This window comes from Microtus oregoni, unplaced genomic scaffold (genome assembly GCF_018167655.1).
Source record: "Microtus oregoni isolate MIOR12 unplaced genomic scaffold, Mior012 000081F_ref0000091, whole genome shotgun sequence".
NCBI classification, from domain to species: Eukaryota; Metazoa; Chordata; class Mammalia; order Rodentia; family Cricetidae; genus Microtus; species Microtus oregoni.
The window spans coordinates 3,101,962-3,115,746 of record NW_024544541.1 but is presented as its reverse complement, the minus strand read 5'-3'; the positions used below and the strand labels follow the sequence as shown (position 1 = coordinate 3,115,746).

Here is a 13,785-nt window from a genome sequence, read left to right as displayed (position 1 = left end):
TAAACAAACCATAAGCACAGAGAGCAAGTTCCAGGACAAACCTGACAAGTGCCAAGCAGAGCACACACAAAGCACTTAAGGAAATCAGAGCTCACAACACATGAAGAAAAAAAATCTTACAAGAAATCTGAGGAAAAAAAAAAAAGAAATCTGAGAAAAAGAACATTGCCCAAGACCACCCAGGATCGGCCATGACTGGAGGGAGACTTCAGAAGCCATCCGAGCTACAACGTAACAGAATGTAGCTGTCAATCACCCCCAACAGGGCTGCCAAGGTAGAACTCTAGCTGACTAAGCTGTCTTTCACAAATGGACAAATGGATACAACTGGAAGGGAAGGAGTTGGGGAGGGAGGAATGAATTTGTCAACAGAGCGTCAAGACATTAGTTTTCAGCCGGGTAGCTCAGGTATATTAGTGATCACAGGTATTCAAAGCTGAGGCAGGAAAATCACAAGCTCAAGGACTGTCTAGGGGAGAGTGAGAAAGACCCTATTTCATAATAAAAAGTAAAGAATTAGGGGCTGGAGAGATGGCTCAGAGGTTGAAAGCACTGACTGCTCTTCTGGAGGTCCTGAGTTCAATTCCCAGCAACCACACAGTGGCTCACAACCATCTGTAATGAGATATGGTGCCCTTTTCTGGCCTGAACACTGTGTACATAATAAATAAATAAATCTTTAAAAAAAAAAAAGAGGCCGGGCGGTGGTGGCGCACGCCTTTAATCCCAGCACTTGGGAGGCAGAGGCAGGCGGATATCTGTGAGTTCGAGACCAGCCTGGTCTACAGAGCTAGTTCCAGGACAGGCTCCAAAGCCACAGAGAAACCCTGTCTCAAAAAAAAAAAAAAAAAAGAGCTGGGAAAATAGCTCAGGGGTACAGAGCCTGCCTAGGTTCAGTCTCCAGCACAAAAAGAGAAAGAGAAAGATAAGGAAAGAAGTGAAGGAGAAAGAGGGAGGCAGAGAGGGAAGGAAGGAGAGAAGAATGAATGAATGAATGAATGAATGAATATAGTAAAGACTGTATTTCAAACAGGCCGGGCATGGTAATACACACCCTTGATCCTAGAACTCGTGAGCAGAGGCAGGCAGATGGGAGTTCCAGGCCAGACAGGGAGACATAGAGAGACCCTGACAAAACAAACAAAAGATAAACGCTCTTGTGCTTTCATCTCATAAAATGTCTGATAAAGCTGAGCAAGAAGACAAGCAGGCGCATGTCTTTCTCCAGCAGTTAAAAAGAGTAAGCTTGAGGCCGCTGAGGCCAGAAAAGGAAACCCAACCCAGCCAGGCAAAGCCCGACTCTCCTCAGAACTGGCACGTGTTCCAAAAGGCCATGCATGAGAGGTGGCCCTTAGCCATTAAATACGTGATGGAAAAGAAAGACTCTTACTACTGTCACCAAATCAGTTGGTCATGCCAAGAATGGTGGTACCCACAAGGGAGCTTTGCAAAGATGCCCAAACACTGTCCTACTCAAGATGGCTGAACACGGAGTAGGGTGGGTAATCCTTGCAATCACCAAGTGAGAAACTGAGCGAGGGACCTGTCTGGTCATCGTCATGGGGCCATGAGGGAAGAAAGGGGGTTTCCTGTACAGCCAGGCAGCAGCTGACTTGCTAGGACATCTTCCCGTGGGTAAGTTCTGCACAGCACACACCCAATGTCCATCATCACCACCTCCATAAACATAGTCTGGCACCATGAAACTCTTCCCAGATGCTATATTGATATTTCAAGAAGAGCTGGGGTTGGAGAGGTGGGTCAGTGGTTAAGAGCACTTGTGGCTCTTGCTGAGGAACTGGTTTTGGTTCCTAGCACCCACATGGTGGTCCACAACCACCTGTAACTCCAGTCCCAGGGGACCTGTTGCCTTCCTCGAGCCTCCACGTGCTCCAGAACACACATGCTACACATACACACATGCAGACTCAGATATGAAAAAATGTAATTTTTAAAAAGGAAAAGTCATGAAAGTTAGAACACCATCTTCTGGAGAGATGGCTCAGTGGTTAAGAGCACTGACTGCTCTATCCAGAGGTCCCAAGTTCAACCCCAGCATTCATACAGCAGCTTACAACTGTCTATAACTCCAAGATAACATCCTCATACAGACATACACACAGGTAAAACACTAATACACACAAAATAAAAGTAAATAAAAAAAATAAGTCAGACCCTTGGGAAGATGCGATCTTCCACATGACTACAGAGCAGCGAGGTCATCAGAAAGGCACAGGAGTCGAGGCTAGTCCTCAGCTCCAGCGGTACAACTCATCTCCACTTTAACAATAAAATTTACCCTTACCAAGTAGCATTCCAAATTTCCCATCAAGAACTTAAATAAAGTGATACCTTTAAAAGGAGGAAGAAGCGGGAAAGAAATAGCCAGCCAGATGCTGTCCTGCCTGCTTTAACCCAGGCATCAGTCAGGAGATGGAGGCAGGAAGATCGGGAGATGGAAGTAGACACAGACATACCACATACAGGGAGGGGGTGGATGGTTTACAACAGGCACACACCAAAAGGGGTGTGGGGGGTATCCAGTGAGATGGTTCAGGGGACAAAGGCACCCGCCACCAAATCTGAAGCCCTGAGTCTGATCCCACAGGACATACACGGTGAAAGGTAAGAGCCAATACTATCCTGCAAGTTGTTCTCTGACCATCACATGCATGTAGATACACACGCACACACTGATAAATAAATGTTTATTTAAAAAACTAAAATGAAAAAATTGTGAAGGGGCAGGAAGGGAGCACACAGGCATGCAGCTCGATTAGCAGAGTGATTGCCTAGTGTACAGGAAGCCCTAGGTTCCATCCCCAGCACTGTATAAACCATCACAGAATACAGCCTTGTAATTCCTCCAGCAGTCGAGAAGTGGAGACAAGAGGATCCGAGGTCCAAAACCATTCCCCACTATCTAATGAGTTCGAGGACATGAGAGCCTGTCTCAGAAAAATAAGTAAGGCTGGAGAGAAGATGATTCAGCGGATAAAGGTGCTCACCACCAACCCTGATGATCCAAGCTCCAGCCTTAGAACCCACATGGTGGAAGGAGAGAACTGACTCCTAAAAGTTGTCCTATGACTTCTGCATACATGCTATAGCACACATCAAAAAATAAATGTAAGAACAAATAATTAAAATTAAAAATAACCCCCTAGACCAAGCGGTGGTGGCATACGCCTTTAATCCTAGCACTTGGACGGCAGAGGCAAATGGATCTCTCTGAGTTCAAGGCTAGACTGGTCTAGAGTGTGTTCCATGACAGCCAGGACTGTCATTGAAACAAAACTCTGTATTGAAAACAAAACAAAATACAAAAACCCTAGTTAAATAAATATGAACATATCAAGCCTAGCAAAATATAAAAAGAGTAATACTACATATATCATGACCAAGAAAGGTTATGAGGGAGCTGGAGAGATGGCTCAGTGGTTAAGAGCACTGGCTGCTCTTCCAGAGGTCCTGAGTTCAATTCCCAGCAACCACATGATGGCTCACAACCATCTGTAATGAGATCTGGCGCCCTCCTCTGGCGTGTGGGTATACATGGAGACTGTTGTATACATAATAAATAAATAAAAATTTTTTAAAAAAGAAAAACAAAATATACTGAATGAATGAATGAACAAAGTAAAATCAATTCAGAGAACAAAGGAAGAAACCAAAAATAGCAGATACCAAAAAGAGCAAACGACATCATTGTTGTGGAATATTATTTTAAGATGTGTGGTATTTGTTTATGCTGTGGAACATTTGTTTTAATGATGCAAAGATGTGTTGCATTCTTTTATGTTACATTTGTTTAACTCTGTGAAGCTGTGTTACTTTGCCTGTCTAAAACACCTGATTGGTCTAAGAAGGAGCTGAACAGCCAACAGCAAGGCAAGAGAAAGGATAGGTGGGGCTGCTAGGCAGAGAGAAAAACACAGGAGAAAAAGAGGGATTGGGAAGCAAGAAAGATCAAGGAACGAGAAAAAAAGGAGGACATGGGGGACAGCCACCCAGCCACATAGCCAGCCACAGAGTAAGAAGAAAAGGAAGGTATATAGGATAGAGAAAGATAAAAGCCCAAAGACAAAAGGCAGAGAGGATAATTTAAGTTAAGAAAAGCTGGGGAGGGGGGGCTGGAGAGATGGCTCAGTGGTTAAGAGCACTGACTGCTTCTCCAGAGGACCTGGGTTCAATTCCTAGCACCCACATGGCAGCTCATAATTGTCTGTAACTCCAGCTCCAGTGACCCCGACACCAATGATAAAACACCAATGCACATAAAACAGAAAAAAAAAAAGAAAACAAAAGAAAAGCTGGCTAGAAATAAGCCAAGCTAAGGACAAACATCATAAGTAATAATAAAACTTCACGGGTGTTTATTTGGGAGCTGGGTAGTGGGCCCCCAGAAGAGAAAAGAGTAAAAAACAACCAACATCACATCATTCAAAACTTACATACTTTTTAAAAAGATTTTTATTTATTTATGATTTTTTAGATTTATGTTTTATTTTATATGTATAAGTGTTTCACCTACATGTATGTATGTGCATCATATGGGTGCCGGGTGCCCAGTGAGGTCAGAAGAAGAGGCCAGATCCCCTGGAATTGCAGTAACAGATGGTTATGAGCTTCCATGTGTACTGGGAACCAAAGCCAGATCTTCTGCAAGAACAACCAGTGTTCTTAACTTTTGAGTCATCTCTCCAGCCCCTCAATTTGCTTTTGAAATTTTCTTTAATTTTTATGTGTATGAGTATTTTGCCAATATCTGTGCACACCATCTGCAATGGCTGCAGAGGCCCAGAAAGTGTTGGACCCCCTGAAACTGGAGTTTTTAAACAGCTGTAAACCACCATGGGTGTGCTGGAAACTAAACCTGGGTCCTCTAAAAGGGCAGCAAGCGCCCGTAAGCACTCAGCTTCTCTCCAACCACAAAACACATCATTATTTTTAACCTTTATCTATTTTTTTTTTTTTTTTTTTTGGTTTTTCGAGACAGGGTTTCTCTGTGGTTTTGGAGCCTGTCCTGGAAATAGCTCTTGTAGACCAGGCTGGTCTCGAACTCACAGAGATCCGCCTGCCTCTGTCTCCTGAGTGTTGGGATTAAAGGCGTGCGCCACCACCACCCAGCTACCTTTATTTATTTATAAATGAGTTATGTGCCCCCACGCATGGAGGATCCCGAAGCAGAAGGAAGCCATGTGGATTCTGCGGGTTCTGTGAAATCCAGGTCCTCTGGAAGAGCAACAAATGCTCCAGCCCCACACACAATATTTTGGGAACAAAATACAAAGACAAGAAGTAGTGGGTTGGCCGGGCAGTGGTGCACGCCTTTAATCCCAGCACTCGGGAGGCAGAGGCAGGATTGCTAAAAGTTCAAGGTCATCCTGGTCTACTAGCTAGTTTCAGGTAACCTGGCCTATTTGGTGAGACTCTTATCTCATAAATAAATAAATAAATAAATAAATAAATAAATAAATAACCCAACAGGCCAGACATAATGGCACACACCTTTAATTCCAGCATTCTCTGGGAGGCAAAGGCAGGTGGACCTTGTCTAAATATATATATTTAAATAATAAGGAACCAGCTGGGCCCAGCACTTCGATGGATGGATGGATGGATGGATGGATGGACGGACAGACGGACAGACGAAGGGACGGAAAACTCAGCAAGCTAAAAAATAAAATATGAGTTTCCTCATCTTGATAAAGGGAACCTCAACAAAAACCCTACAGCTAAACACCTGAGTGTGGAAGACTATATACAAATATACAATCCCCTCAGATTAGTAACAGGAAAAAATGTTCAGACTCACTATTCCTTTGAGCATTATCTTTTTTTTTTGAGACAGGGTTTCTCTATGTAACCATCCTAACCATCCTGGAGCTCTGAAGACCAGGCTGACCTCGAGCTCTGAGAACTGCCTGCTCCTCTGCCTCCCAAGTGTTGGAATTAAAGGTGCGCACCACAGCCTGGCTTGAACATTATTCTTAAAGTTCTAGATAATACAATAAAACAAAAACTAAGCTGCGCATAGTGATGAAGAAGAGCGGCTGGGAGGGAGGAGGAAGAGGAGGGAAGAGGAAGAAGAGTTTAAACTGGAAAAGCAAAAGCACAGGTGCTGTTTGCAGATGAGACATCGTCTACAGAAACCACGAGGATCTACAAAAGGCTACCAAAATGCAAGCCAGGAGTTTTTCATTTATTTCTTAGAAGATTTATTTATTTATTTATTATGTATACAGTGTTCTGCCTCCATGGATGCCTGCAGGCCAGAAGAGAGCCCCAGATCTCACTACAGACGGTTGTGAGCCACCATATGAGTACTGGAAATTGAACTCAGGACCTCTGGAAAAGCAGTCAGTGTTCTTAACCTCTGAGCCATCTCTCCAGCCCCCCAAAACCAGGTTTAACAAGGTTGCAGACACATGGCCAATACACAAACCCACAATTTCACTTTATATACTAGCATTAAATAATTGTAAAGAAATGAAAACTGAACATGGTGGCACATGCCTGCAATCCTAGCACCTGGGAGGTGGGAGCATGACAGTCATAGTCTAAGGCCAGCATGTGTAGTTGGAATTCTTTGGGGCAGCACCCAGCTCCCAAATAAAGACACGGAGACTTGTTATCAATTATGAATGCTTGGCCTTGGCTTAGGCTTGTCCCACAAGCTCTTTTAACTTAATTTAACCTATTTTTATTCATCTATGTTTTTGTCTCAGGGCTTTTTATCTTTCTCTCATTCTGTATGTCCTGCTTTCCTGCTTCCTCTATGTCTGGCTGGCTGGTTGGTCCCTGGCATCTCCCTGGTGTCTCTTTTTCTTTCTTCCCCAAGCCTAAATTCCTCCTCCTACTTACGCTCCCTACCTGAAAGTTCCACCTATACCTCCTCCCCATCAGTTGGACATCTTTTTATTAACCAATCAGGCCTTAGGTGAGGTAAGGTAAAGCAGCAACACATCTTTACATAATTAAACATATTTTTGCATAGTTAAACAAATATTCCAAATCAGCATGGCTACATATAGGAGGAGGCCTGTGTCAAAACCCAAAAATACACAAAACCTATAAATATAGTAGCACTCTCAATAGAATATACTTAAAGAAATTTAATCAAGCCAGGCAGTGGTGGTGCACATCTTTATTCCCAGCACTTGGGAGGCAGAAGCAGGTGGATCTCTGTGAGTTCAAGGCCAGACTGGTGTACACAGTGAGTTCCAGACTGTTACACAGAGAAACCCTGTCTCAGAATAAGGGGGGGAGGGATTTAATCAAATGTGTCCATGACCTACACACTTAAAACTATAAGACACTACTGAGAAAAGCCAAAAGATCTTAGTAGGTGTCGACATGCTTAAATGGGAAGGTCTCAAAGAAATGATTGTTCTCTTCAAATGACCCATTATTCCCAGTAAGCTCTTATGTAAGACTTTTTTAAAGGATACCTTGGGGGGATGAGGGGTGGAGAGAGGTGAGCCGCTGTAGTCCAGGCTGGCCTTGAATTCAAACAATCCTCCTGCCTCAGTCTCCTGTAATCTGGGGTTTTATGGAAGAGTTACTGCACCTGACTAGAACTATAAAATTTACCCCTAGAGGATGAAGAGAAGGCTCAGTCATTAGAGTACTTATTATGTAAGTGTGAGGACCCAAACATGGACCCCAGACACCCAGGTAGAAGCCAGCTGTGGCAGCGCATCTGTAAGCCCAGCACTAGGGCAAGTGCACAGCTAGTTTTGTCAATCAGTGAGCTTTAGGTTCAACAGCCCTATCCCCAAATAAAAACAGAGCCAGACATATGGCATTCGCCTTTACTCCCACACTCAGGAGGGGCATACAGGCAAGCTGTATCCAAGGCCAGCCTGGTCTACATAGGAAGTTCCAGGACAGCCAGAGCTACATAGAGAATCCCTGTCTGTCTCAAAACAAACAAGCAAACAAAAACAAAACCACAAAAGTGGAGAGCAACAGAGGAAAACACCTGATATCAACCTCTGGCCTCCACATACACACAAACAGACACACAGATATAGACACACAAGTTACCAGGAGACCCAAGGCTGGACCATAACTTTACAGCAAAGCCTTTACCACCCCATACCAATAAACAAACAAACAAAATCAACATAAAGACACAAAGGACCAAAACTTAGACCATCTGCTTGTTGCACCACAAGACCCAGCCATACATTTTTTAAGACTGAGGACTTGGCAGATAGCTTGGGGGTAAGAGCACCTGCACACAGCATCCCCAACACCAATGTAAAAGGCAAACACAGACCTAGAACTGGGTGTATGCAGAGTCAGGAGACTCACTAGAGCTTATTAGCCAGCCTAGCTCAAAATAAAACAAAACACCAGCAAGCTCCAGGTTCAGTGAACCATTGGCTCAGGGTGATAAACCAGAGCACTGATGCCTTTCTCTGGCCTCAACACACACGACTGGAGCAGTTGTGAGCTCACGACCACCTCTACCTGCAATTCCAGGGTATCCAACACCCTCTCCTGGCCTCAAGGGCACGTGCACACAAGGGCACACTCACACACAGACACAACTACACATACACATGAATAAAATCAAGGTGCTGGCTGGCCACTCAGGAGGCAGAGGCAGGCAGAGCTCTGTGAGTTTAAAAGTAGCCTGTTCTAAATAGTGAATTCCAAGACAGCCAGGGCTACATAGTGAGACCCTGTCTTCGTCCACCCCCAAAAAAATGGGTGTGGGGGAGGCGAGCAGCTGGAGGTCTAGGTGGCTCCATGGTTAAGAGCACTTGCTGCTCTTGCAGAAGACCAGGCTCCACTGCCTGCACCCAAGGGTGGTCACAACCATCCATAACTCCAGATCTAGGGAATCTGATGCCCTCTTCTGACATCCAAGGGTACCAGTCTATATGCGGTTCACAAAACACATGCAGGCAAAACATTCATAAACATAAAGTAAATAAATCTAGAAAAACATTTAATTAAAGGAAAACATCTTTAAAAAAAGTTACAGAGTTCAAAACAGTCTGTATTTGCAATAGGCTTATAGATACACAGAATAGAATCCACAAATTCACCTTTGTGCATACTTAAAACAATTTGATTTTTAACAATGGCAGAGATAATTTAAAGGGACTCTTATCAACAAATGGCACTGGAACGAGGTCACCACAAACAAAAGTGAACCTTAACACAATTAACACGTACAACCAGCCTCAGCATTAGTCAGCACAAGTAAATGGAAGCCATAAAGCAGTCCCACCGCACACTCAGTAGAAAGGTTAAAATCAGAGTGACAGGCAATACCACGAGCTGCTATGCGTGTGCACCAACCAAAGCTCTCAGACACTGTGGGGGATGAAAGACATAACACAGGTTTGCACACAAAGCTAAATACACACTGACCACACGACCTAGCAATTCCACTCAGGAGAATTTACCAAAACCCTGAAAATGTCCTTACACACTCTACATGAATCGTATAGCTTTAAGCTAGCATCCAGGCTGTGGATTCTAGGACCACATCCTAAATGACCCCAGATTCCTACCTGCTGACATGTGTCCCCTTTTGTGTTCCTTCCCCTAGATTATGGGTGGAATCTGTGACTTGCTCCTGCCAAGAGGAGGCCAAAGAGGACAGGATACATGTAATTACATTAATGTGGGCAAGATACAAGACTACGATTTCCTTTAATCCATGCACTCTGAAGGCAGGGACAAGTGGATCTCTGGGACTTCAAGACCAGCTTGATCTACAAAGCAAGTTCCAGGACAACCAGGGCTACATAATAGAAAGATCCTTGTCAAAAAATACATAAATAGATAAAAGAAACATGTTGTTTTGAACCTGCCAAGTTTGTGTAGTACTGTTACAGAGCAATAGAAAACTAATGCAATCCAAACATCCATCAGCTAGCGTACATGGTGAACTATGCCTTAGTAGTAAGTTGTTGGAGGGGCTGGAGAGATAGCCCGAGGACAAGAACATACTGTTCTTGCAGAGGACCTGAATGTGGTTCCCATCAGCCACATAAGTAGCTCATAACCACTTGTAACTCTGGGTCCTGGAGCCCTGATGCCCGAGACTCCACAGGTACCTGCACTTACATATGCACACACACAATTTAAAAAATAAAACGCCACCAGGCGGTGGTGGCTTTCGCCTTTAATCCCAGCACTCAGAAAGCGGGAGGATCTCTGTGAGTTCAAGGTCAGCCTGGTCTAAGGAGTTCCAGGACAGGCTCCAAAGCTACAGAGAAACCCTGTCTCAGGGGACAGGGGAGGGGGGATTTAATTAATTAATTAAATAAAACACCAAAATTAAATTTAAAAAAAACTAGCAAAATTATAAAAAAAAAGCCACTCACTTAGAAAATTACCTTACGACTGGGCATAGTGGTGCACGCCTTTAATCCCGGCACTCGGGAGGCAGAGGCAGGTGGAGTTCAGTGAGTTCAAGGCCAGCCTGGTCTACAAAACCAGGACAGCCAGGACTGTTACACAGAGAAGCCCTGTGCGGTGCAGTCCCACAGGTCTATAAACCATGCCGTCAGGCCCGGGGGATTACTCAACAGCCCTTTCCGTACCTCTCTGCCCACATGAAGAAATGCCAGGCAAATGCGGTGCGCACTGGCTCTCCTGAAATGCACACTTAAGTAGGCTAGAGAGAGGACTCAATGGCTAAGAAAGCCTAGGTTTCAGTTCCCAGCACCCATAAACGGACACAGGCCCATAATCCCAGCACTGAAAAGTTCAACCCCTAGGACCCACATAAACAGACACAGGCCCGTAATCCCAGGACCTTCTACAAAGATAGAAGGCTTGCTAGGGCTCACTGGCCAGCCGGTCTAGCCAAGCCATAAATTAAAGGTTCAGTGAGAGACTCTGCCTCAAAAAAATAAGGTAGAAAAAGTAAATAAAAAAGGTAGAGAGTGTGGACTACAGAGGGCTTGGCAGCTACAGCTACAGCAGGAGCTGCTCTTCGAGGACACAGACCCTCAGCTTCCACGTGGGGCCTCAGCACAGCTCCAACTCCACTTCCAGGGGTAAGAAGCTCTTCTAACACCTGAGGTGCTAAGACACACCGAGGGCAGAGACAAAACACCACGCCCGTACGTAAAAAGCAACTGAGGAACACACCTAACTGACCTCTAGACTAGTCTGAGAAAGGCAGCTTGACCTTGACCTACACACACACACACCCCACCCCACCCCCACACTCTCTCTCCCACTCTCTCTCTCTTTCAAAATATAACAGCTGGGCATAGTGGCTTTTAATCTCATTTTAATAAATGCTTTTAATCTCAGCACTCAGGAGGTGGAGCCAAGTGGAGCTTGAAACCAGCCTGGTCTACATAGTGAGTTCCAGGCCAACTCACGGCTACAGAGTTAAGACTGTGTCTCAAAAAAACAATTAATTGGTTAACTAATTAATGAAAAGATTTTCTAATTAAAATTGAGGCTGGGAGTGTAGCTCAGTAGGTAGAATGCCTCCTTTGCATAAACAAGGTCCTATCTCAGTCTCTATCACCAACAGCTTGTGGAACATGCATGAAGTCTCACTTGTTTTAAATAAAGTGTGTATTTGCAGCTTGTTGTTAGTGACAGAGCACGACGGAAAGCTCAACTTTTTCCTCAGGCTGCCAGCTCATTCTGATGCAATCCCCTCTCTATCAGCTTTGGAAAGGAGGGCAAAGGAGCAGCAGAGCTCAAACCAAACAAGTGCTGCCAAACCCTAGAGACCTTGGACCCTCCAGACCAGCCTGGTCCAGTTCAGCCAGGACAGGACAGTTACACAGAGAAAAGAGAAACCCTGTCTCAAAACACCCGAGAGAGAGAGAGAGAGAGAGAGAGAGAGAGAGAGAGAGAGAGAGAGCGCTTAGCTACTACCTTCCACATGTACAAGAGGGAAACCCCAGAAACAAAGGAACCCTTCCTTAAGCACCCGAAGGGTTCCAAGTGGGAAGACTGTTAGTAGCCTTCGTAAAATGGCAAAGTGTCTTGGAGGAGGCAGAAACTGTGGGCGCATTTCAATCCCATTCCTAAGCAGTTCAAGAAAATGCAGGCACCGAGGTAGTTGATCAAACTAGGTGGGACAACACCAGGAAAGAAGATCCTTCTTTCAGACACCCCAGAGTCCAGAACCCTGGGCAGTGAGGAGTCCAGAATCAATTAGGAGTTCCTGTTTCTGTCTTACAGCACCCACATCGGCCTGAATTACACATACCACTAACAGAGGCCGGTCTAAGTGTCCAACTCCTTTAAGTGGGATCCCTCTGATTGGCTTATCAACAGCAGTAAGACAACAAGAAATATAAGTGCTAGCCCTCTGCCTAGGAAGGAAGTGAAATACTGGTGAGTGGCTGAAAACTCTCAAAGGTGCTTGAGCCTCCCAGGGCATGTGTTTTTCTCTTCAGGTCTATCCTAACTAAATTTAAACACAGATGGCCAACTAAAGGAGTCCCACACAGTGCGGGCTGAAATCAAGGCTAGGTGGGGCACAGGATTTAGGGCCACCCACTTCTGCACTTTGCAAAGGGCAGACAAGAGTTAGCTAAAAAGCACTACTTGGTGGCCAAAGAGATGGCTCTGCAGGTAAAGGCATTTGCTGCCAGGCTGGAGGACTTGAGTCCCATCTTCGCCATTCACAAGGTGGAAGGAGAGGAAAGAGGAACGACTCCCGCAAAGTTGTCCTCCAACTTCCCCCAGTGCCACGGCTTGTGCATATTCACAGAAATAAAACAAAATTAAAAGTAAACATAGCCTGACTTCTGCAAGGACAACGTTAAAGCAGTAAGTGGGCTGTCCCTTAACATCGCTCCTCATCCCAAGCCTCCTGGGCATCATGACCTCCCCACCGCAGAAGCCCAAGCAGCAACCCTGCCCCATAACCGAAGCGGGGTTTGCTCCCGTCTACAGGTGAAGAACTCGGAGGGGAGTCCTCGGCCAAAAAAACCGAACCGAGAAGCAGAGAAGCGCGGGTTGGGTCCTCAGCCAAAATCTCGGTTGCGTCTGTTATTGACACTCCGTCCACTCTCCACGAACGCACAGAGAGCGAAGAAGTCCTCGGAGCGACCCTCCAAGTTGGCAAGGGAGCCCCCAGGGGACCGAAGACCAAGATACCGTCACTGGAGGGGCCGCGGCGGCGGGAGGGGAGTCGTCGGGCCCCTCCCCACGGGGGGACAGCCGGGTACCAGCGCCTTCCCCACCTCGCCTCCGACAGGGCCCTCACATCAGTGCGCCGAGGTCCCAGCCGGGGCCCGCCATCCCCCCACGACCAAGTCCAGCGGGCTCCTAGGGGGCCTGAGGCCGCGGCCGAGACCCCAACTCCGAGATGTGGGAAGACAGGGGTCACCGGGGCAGGAGCCGGGCGCCGAGGACCCCAGAGGGGCGGGGCCCGGAGGAGAGACCACGTCGGGGGACCTCGGCTTCCAGGACTCGGGTCGCCACACCAGTGCCAGCCGCGCGCCGAGCGCCGCGGCGGCCCCGGTCCCCGCCACTCGCGGCGGGGCAGTCCCACTCCCCTCACCTGGCTCGGCTGCTCTGCCTGCTCCGAGGACGCCATCTTTCTGAGACCTGACTAATCGACCGCCGCTGGCCCGAGTGTCTCCCGAGAGCGCTCGCTCTGGCTCTCCAGGCAAGACCAAAGTAGAAGGACCTGAGCCTGTCGATGTGGGCGGGCTCCGGGCAGAAAGGGTTGAGCCCGGTGTCAGGGTTACCTTGCAGGTTGCTGAAAAGCCCATGGTCCCCATTCTCTATTTCTAATATAATATCTTTTCTTGTGGTTTTACATTGTTA

General features: G+C 46.3%; 1 protein-coding gene across 2 annotated transcripts in view; it reads right to left on the bottom strand.

Moving 5' to 3' along the window:
• The window catches only part of Pex14 (peroxisomal biogenesis factor 14), a 138,905-nt gene extending 125,311 nt beyond the window's left edge, over positions 1-13,594 (bottom strand). For both annotated transcript variants that reach the window (XM_041642962.1, XM_041642963.1), the window contains exon 1: positions 13,517-13,594. In XM_041642962.1, coding sequence (XP_041498896.1) covers positions 13,517-13,552 — 36 coding nt within the window. In that variant the 5' untranslated portion in view covers positions 13,553-13,594. The remainder of the gene's footprint in view (positions 1-13,516) is intronic.
• Positions 13,595-13,785: the final 191 nt, after the last annotated feature.